The 8,397-nt window shown below is 50.7% G+C and overlaps 1 protein-coding gene across 1 annotated transcript in view; it reads right to left on the reverse strand.

Moving 5' to 3' along the window:
- Window positions 1-7,617, reverse strand: part of PRKX (protein kinase cAMP-dependent X-linked catalytic subunit) — a 192,772-nt gene extending 185,155 nt beyond the window's left edge. Inside the window, exon 1 of the mRNA XM_075335475.1 lies at window positions 6,958-7,617. Within this exon, the coding sequence (XP_075191590.1) occupies window positions 6,958-7,141 (184 nt within the window). The 5' untranslated portion in view covers window positions 7,142-7,617. The remainder of the gene's footprint in view (window positions 1-6,957) is intronic.
- Window positions 7,618-8,397: the final 780 nt, after the last annotated feature.

The raw sequence follows: 8,397 nt of genomic DNA on the forward strand, positions 1-8,397 counted from the left end.
ATTTAAGATCAGACTTCATGAATGTCATTTCTACAAAGGCACTTAAACCCATTAGGCACTTCTCCGTAACATCTGTTAGTAGAAAAGTGAAACAAAGGGCCATATAGATCGATGGACGTTTTACTTAGAATATTGTGTCAGCTTTTCAGGAACAATATCAAAAGAGTTTTGGTGTGCTCTATATCCAAATAATTCCATATATCACAATCCTCCCCAACATTTTGTAGACCAAGCAATACATCACATCGGGAGATCATTTTCGCTGGATTTCCCAATGATATTAGGAATAAGCCACAGCAAGACACCTCAGAGGGAAACTAAAAAGAATAGGTATATTACAATGTGCCCGATTTCTGTGTAATGTTGGGAAAATCCATGTTGTTCAGTAGGCTATAGATTTTACATTCCCTCTAGATCTCATCGATTGCATCTTATACCTTGGGTGCATGGTCACCTAAAGTAACCCCAAGCATTCATCATGGTACACAAGCAGCACTATGTATTCATTATACAACTCTTAATATGATGAGATGGCACGCCAACAAGAAATGCCTCAGGGGTGGTTTATAATCACCAACTTCAGGGTGTTGGTAAATGAAGACCATCACTGTCAGGGGGGCACATCTATCAAAACTGTCAAAGGAAAAAAGGTATTTGTGCCATCTACATGAGCCGGTCTCAGGCCGGTATGAGTGATGATGGACTATACTCAAGTTGTTAGGTGCACAGTTATCATCCTGATTACATAGACCATCAACCGATGGGGACAGAACAAAAGCAGTATCGTTATGTACGCTGAGTGTTATATTAAGTACTGATTGCATATGTTAACATGCTGTGTTGCTAGCTAGGTGCAGGTTCCAAATACAGTAGAACGAGACTGTTGCTAAAGGTGCCACCTAGCTCTGGTTGGGCTGAGGTAGCGGCAGAATGGAAGTGACAGGGTTAAAGGGGAAGTGACAGATGTGGGAAAGAGATTGGTTAGGAGGTCTCGAGAGGGGCCAGTCTAAAATAGGGTTTGAGTGTGAGAAGATGTGGCCTTGATGCTAGGGCCAGACAGAGAACCCTGAGGTAAGCTCAGGAAGTCCAGTGCCAACGGCTCACCCCGGCGGGCTTAGAGAGAGTCATCTAGCTAAAGAGCCGCCAGGGCCCAGAACTGTACGAAGGTAAATTAAGTCATTGGGAAGGAGACACAGACCTCGTGAGCTTGAGGATGAGATGCAAGATAGCGGATGGGGAAAGGATGAGAGGTAGTACCCACACACAGAGAAAGGAAGCAAAGGGAAGGCCACGTCTGTCATAATGGTGGGAAGAATAAAGTGAACTTTCTGGTTAGCTAAGCGAGCTCTGTTTTCACATGTTACCGGCGGTCTACAACGATGACCATTAGCGGGGTGACGGACACCGGCCTGAAGAAACCAGTAAGTGTCAGGCACCCCCACCCGACATCCCGTGAGCACCCAGAGTCTCCTTAGTGAAGGAGTGTGCCTTCATACAAGGCATTTTATCTGCAGCACATCCCCTGGTTATATAGGGCATCAAACGCCTCATAATGTTAACTTTTATGCCCACATAAACAAACAATTCCATGAGAAACAAGCGTTTTCATTGTGATTGCCAGCATTTTTACTAGTCAATAATCAGGACCCGCTCATTCGCCAATTATCGGTGGTATCAAAGCCTTTAATTGTTCTTAGCAACCAAATCACAGTGCAGGATTCATATTACCAGAGCGGTTTAAAAAAATGAAAGCCAAGATCTGATAGGTTGCCATTTTTGATAGGTTGCTTTTATAAAGGAGGCCTGAAATGATCAGATAGAAGCAATGTAATAAGCTGTAGTGACTGTTTGCCTGGCCGTGACCCCGTATCACTTTGTATGACCTGCTACTAGAAGTGGCTGAAGGGAAGTGACAACTGTTTGAGGATATTTCCAGCACAGAAAAAGCAGCCATCATACTTTAATCACAGCCAAGGCTCTTACGATGGGAGTTGAATATCTTTGCCATACCAAAGCCAACTATAATACTACACCCTACAGGGAAGAATGTGGCCAGGATCACTTTCATATCCTCCTGACTGACCAGTTATATACTGTAGGCCAGGGGCGACGGAACCAGCAATTGGAAAACTACAACTCTCAGCATCTCCACACATAGCTGTCAGGTATGGTGGGAGTTGTAGTGTCACAACAGCTGCAGCTCTGCAAGTTGCTTATAAATGCATATTTTGGGGGGGATCTTTACAGTGCAAGCCCCCATGACAGTATAATCCTGATCATTACACATGGCGATGGCACGAACGGAGTTTTTACACCTTATCCTCATTGATGAAAGGTTGAAGCGGCATGAGAATGGGCATCCATCTATGAACTGAACTTCACCTCCCATAAGGACAGCTGTAGGCTGTGTTCACACTGTGCACCATCACGGTTTTTTTGTGCGGTTTTGTAACAAAAGATGCCGGCAAGGTCAATGAGAATCCTGAAGTTTTGTGCATGTTGATTTTTTTCTTTGCAGATTTGATGCAGAAACAAATCTGTCAATTCTTTCACCGTTTTTGCAGCATTTTTCCCACCTCAGAATGCAGAGAAAATGCATGGAAAATACACATCAAAAACGTGTGTTTTTTTTACTGCCAAGAGATGCAGATATTTCTGCAACCAAATATTCAGCGTGCGCACATAGCCTAAAGGCATGCGAACTCGGCCCCATCATTTGTGCGTCACGGGCAAAATCGCTGCCCGTGGCGCACAAAATCACGCGGACCCATCACACTACTTATCTGCTTAGCAACGTCGCTGTGACCGGCGAACCACCTCCTTTCTAAGGGGGCGGTTCGTGCGGCGTCACTAAGCGGGCGCCCAAATGAAAAGAAGGGGTGGAGATGAGCGGGACATAACATCCCGCCCACCTCCTTCCTTCCTCATTGCCGGCGGCCACAGGTAAGGTGAGCTTCCTCGTTCCTGCAGTGTCACACGTAGCGATGTATGCTGCCGCAGGAACGACGAACAACATCGTACCTGCAGCAGCAACGATAATCGAAAATAGGGGGGCATGTCACCGATGAGCGATTTTGCACATTTTTGCGACGATTCAAAATCGCTCATAGGTGTCACGCAACGACATCGCTAACGCGGCCGGATGTGCGTCACAAATTCCGTGACCCCAACGACATCGCTTTAGCGATATCGTAGCGTGTAAAGCGGCCTTAACACTAGAACTACTGAGGTAGTCATTTTGACTACTTTGCACCATGTATTTCTATATAGGTGTCACGAGTCCAGTAGTTCTAGTGTTAAAGGTGCGTTCCCACATTGCAGATTTTCTGCACCTAAAACTCATCTCTTGGCAGGAAAACCACTGCGGAAAAAAAAAAACGCATGTTTTGCTAGCATTTTTGATGCATTGAAATAGGGAAAACGTAGAAACAAATCGGCATATTATTTGTTTGGTGCCTATTTTTTTCTGCACCAAAATCTGCAACATGGGCACAGCACCTCAGGACGCTCATGGACTGGGATGCCTTTTCCCTCGTATATGCCTATGAGACCAGACACAACTGACCAGTCTGTTTCTCACAGTCTGTACGCAAATCATGACACACTGATGTCTGAATAAAAACTTCACATACCTACTATAATGTAAAAAAATGGACAGCACATAGATTACACACGGATGGCAATGTGGGCTGTCCATGATTTTCACAGAGCCATAAACTTGCATGGGTAATTGATTCATGACCAGTGATGAGCGAGCACTACCATGCTCAGTACTAGTAACTAGTGAGGAGAGGGCATTACCATGCTCGGGTGCTCAGTACTCGTAACTAGTGATGAGCGGGCACTACCATGCTCGGGTGCTCTGTACTCGTAACTAGTGATCAGCGGGAACTACCATGCTCTGTACTCGTAACTAGTGATGATGGGGTATTACCATGCTCGGGTGCTCAATACTCGTAAGCAGTGATGAGCGGGCATTACCATGCTCGGGTGCTTGGTACTCGTAACTAGTGATGAGCGGGCACTACCATGCTCGGGTGCTCAGTACTCGTAAGCAGTGATGAGCGGGCATTACCATGCTCGGGTGCTTGGTACTCGTAACTAGTGATGAGCGGGCACTACCATGCTCAGGTGCTCTGTACTCGTAAGCAGTGATGAGCGGGCATTACCATGCTCGGGTGCTTGGTACTCGTAACTAGTGATGAGCGGGCACTACCATGCTCGGGTGCTCAGTACTCGTAAGCAGTGATGAGCGGGCACTACCATGCTCGGGTGCTTGGTACTCGTAACTAGTGATGAGCGGGCACTACCATGCTCAGGTGCTCTGTACTCGTAACTAGTGAGGAGAGGGCATTACCATGCTCGGGTGCTCGGTACTCGTAAGCAGTGATGAGCGGGCACTACCATGCTCTGGTGCTCTGTACTCGTAAGCAGTGATGAGCGGGCATTACCATGCTCGGGTGCTTGGTACTCGTAACTAGTGATGAGCGGGCACTACCATGCTCGGGTGCTCTGTACTCGTAACTAGTGATGATGGGGTATTACCATGCTCGGGTGCTCAATATTTGTAACGAGTGATGAGCGAACACACCTATGCTCTGGTGCTTGCTACTTATAACTAGTCATGAGTGAGCACTACCATGCTCGGGTGCTCTGTACTCGTAAGATGCAGACACTCGGTTGGGCGCGATTTGAGCACCCGAGTATAACGGGAGTCAATGGGGAACTCGAGCCTTTTTCCAGGAAATCTTCCAGAATAATGTTAGAGTTCCCCATTGACTCCCTTATACTTGGTACACGAGTTGCGCCTATCTGAGCATCAAACTGCTCTACACGAGTACCGAGCACCATATGAAAGGGATGAGGTGACAAGTCTCATGTTACAAGTCCCAGGAAAATGCAAAACAACAATACACACAGTTCATAGAGAGAAGCCCGCAAAACTGAACCAATCGTACACACTAAAGGGGGTGTTACACGCAGCGACATCACTAGCGATGTTGCTGGTGAAAGCACCCGCCCCCGTCGGTCGTGCATCATGGGCAAATCGCTGCCCGTGGCGCACAATATCGTTAGGAGCCGTCACACGGACTTACCTGCCTAGAGACGTCGCTGTGGCCGGTGAACCACCTGCATTCTAAAGGGGCGGTTTGTGCGGCGACACAGCGGCTTCACTAAGCGGCCGCCCAATAGAAGCGGAGGGGCGGAGATGAGCGGCCATAACATCCTGCCCACCTCCTTCCTCATTGCTGGCGGCCGCAGGTAAGCTGTAGTTCGTCGTTCCCGAGGTGTCACACGTAGTGATGTGTGCTGCCGCAGGGCCGACAAACAACCTGCGTGATCTACAATCAACGATTTTTTGAAAATGAACGACGCGTCAACGATGGACGATAAGGTGAGTATTTTCCATCGTTAACGGCCGCTCGTTGGTGTCACACGCAACAACGTCGCTAACAATGCCAGATGTGCGTCACGGAATCTGTGACCCCGGCGATATATCGTTAGATACGACGCTGCATGTAACGGGGCCTTTAGTCCACCTGGCGTATGAGGGCAGGACAAGCATCCACCAGAGGGCCAGGCGCTTCCTACAGATGTGGGGGCCACCGGGTAACTACTGTTTAAAGGAGCTTTTTTGAACTATTTGTGGACGGTCATCCTATATGAGCACTATACACTGCCCAGTCCATTGTGTATCACGGAAGACTGACAGAGTAGAGGTTAAGGCCGGGGTCAGATGGCCACAAAATCGGCCAATTATGACCACAAATACTGGATGGGACTTGCTCTGTCTTTACATTGGATGTATTATTCTGAGTAAAACAGACCAAATACCCTCTGCGCTTTTCATCGCACACACCATCATGCCATGTGCACTGACTATACCGAGTCTGAGCACGGTCACAGGCGCCCACCGAGCCATACTCATCTGAACAAGTCTGTACATGAACAGCACCAATCCCAGCAGCCAGGGCGCCAATCAATTTCTAATTGTCCAGAAAGACAAAAGTAAGTCACAGATTATTACTTGATTGGTCAGCAGACAATCTGCCCACCTGCGCCCCATACCCAGACTGATGCCAGGCAATCATCCGCCCACCTGCGCCCCATACCCAGACTGATGCCAGGCAATCATCCGCCCACCTGCGCCCCATACCCAGACTGATGCCAGGCAATCATCCGCCCACCTGCGCCCCATACCCAGACTGATGCCAGGCAATAATATGCCCACCTGCGCCCCATACCCAGACTGATGCCAGCCAATAATCCGCCCACCTGCGCCCCATACCCAGACTGATGCCAGACAATAATCTGCCCACCTACGCCCCATACCCAGACTGATGCCAGGCAATAATATGCCCACATGCGCCCCATACCCAGACTGACGCCAGACAATAATATGCCCACCTGCGCCCCATACCCAGACTGATGCCAGGCAATAATCTGCCCACCTACGCCCCATACCCAGACTGATGCCAGCCAATAATCTGCCCACCTACGCCCCATACCCAGACTGATGCCAGCCAATAATCTGCCCACCTACGCCCCATACCCAGACTGATGCCAGGCAATAATCTGCCCACCTACGCCCCATACCCAGACTGATGCCAGCCAATAATCTGCCCACCTGCGCCCCATATCCAGACTGATGCCAGGCAATAATCTGCCCACCTGCGCCCCATATCCAGACTGATGCCAGGCAATAATCTGCCCACCTGCGCCCCATATCCAGACTGATGCCAGGCAATAATCTTCCCACATGTGCCCCATATCCAGACTGATGCCAGGCAGTGCCATGCACATTGCCACTCAGGACTTCTTTCTCTGTGTGTAGTGACCTGGTCCACCCCCTCAGGGTTAGGTGGTCACCCCAGTTCTCAGCCTGGTGTATGAGCGCCACAGTCCCCACTAGTGCCAGGACCCACAACAGAACAGATTGTAGTCCTGACCACTCACCCACAGTAGCCACAGTGTCAAAGTCATCCAACTTGTACTGCTGCTGGGACTCCGGGCAGGGAGGGGAGCTGTGCCCGCACACAGTCAGTGCCAGGCAGCCGGGGCCGGGGCTGGCGACTCCCCCATCATTGCTTCCTTTGCTGGCACTTCTGGCTTTCACCGATCCGGCTGCAGCTGCCTCCATCGGATGCGATCTGTCGTGCGATATAGGAGTGTGCGATCAGGGCAGGTGGGCAGCACAGGTGAGCGGCACCATCTGATGGACTGGTGACAGCTGGTAACCTGAGCCTGGCAGGGAGCTGTCCCGGCACTTCTCACTGTGAGGACGGGCAGCGCCGCGGGTACGGGCAGGTGGCACTGCCTTGAGTCATCAGCCCGGACCTGTCAGCCGTCATTGTGTCTGGAGCCTGGCACTGCCACTGATATCTGCAGGTGGCAGCGTCTATTCGGCGCAGCAGACAATGGCACTGCTCATGCTGCCGGTGTCTCCGCTGTCCCCGGTGTCTCCGCCGCCCCTCGCTGGCACCCTGTAGGCGCCGTCCCGTCTGCCGGCTCCTCTTTGTATTGCGGGCAGTAGTAGTGAGGTTGTGCCACTTTCTGCGTCCGTTTCAGCACATTGCTGCTGGCTCCTCCCCTTCCCTGCAGATTCAAACTGCAGCTTATTCACGCAGGGAAGGCGGACAAAGGAGGCGGGGCCTGACGCTAGCCCCGCCCAGTCTAAAAGCACCAGGACGTATCCCCGTGTCTGCGCTGTCAATCTTATATCTGAGCCTCCCATTGGCTAGCATTGTATTGTATCATCCTGATAAGACCCGCCCACACAACGTATCCACGCCACAATTACCCGCCCACATCTGTCAGTCTTCTGGAAGACACGCCCAATTCGAGATACACCCATTATTGACCACTCCCTTTCTTGGCATCTCTCATCAACCCGCACCCACCGTATGCCCCTCCCACAAGTGCCGCTATATCCTGCGCTTCCCCACACTCCGGCCTAGCCGTCATATGACACGCCCACGTCCTGTCACAATACGGCAGGGCCCCGCCCACTTAGTAGGCTGGCGCCGGCGCTTTGTTTGTGTTCGCCTACAGCCTGGTGCTGATGAGTAGTGGGCGGGGCATGGAATGACCTATCCGGAGGCGAGGCATAACATCACTATCCCGCCCCAGACACGCCCAGCTGGTCTGCACTTCAGATGAGTGAGACACCTGGAAGCGCAGGGCGAGACTGCTGGGACTTGTGGTGCGGCCCCGCACACAGGAGCACATAGTCATCAGGCTACTTCGCTACATATTTATCGGGTTTTCAACAATCTGTCAACTTGTCTGACGGGGAGGCGTGGCCTCAATGAAAACGGGTGTGGTTTAGTGGAAAGGGGCGTGGCCTGAAGTGTCGGGAATGCGTCTGATTGGCCGCTATCTTTTAGAAACAGCACC

The sequence above is a fragment of the Anomaloglossus baeobatrachus genome, chromosome 2, assembly GCF_048569485.1.
Source record: "Anomaloglossus baeobatrachus isolate aAnoBae1 chromosome 2, aAnoBae1.hap1, whole genome shotgun sequence".
NCBI lineage: Eukaryota > Metazoa > Chordata > Amphibia > Anura > Aromobatidae > Anomaloglossus > Anomaloglossus baeobatrachus.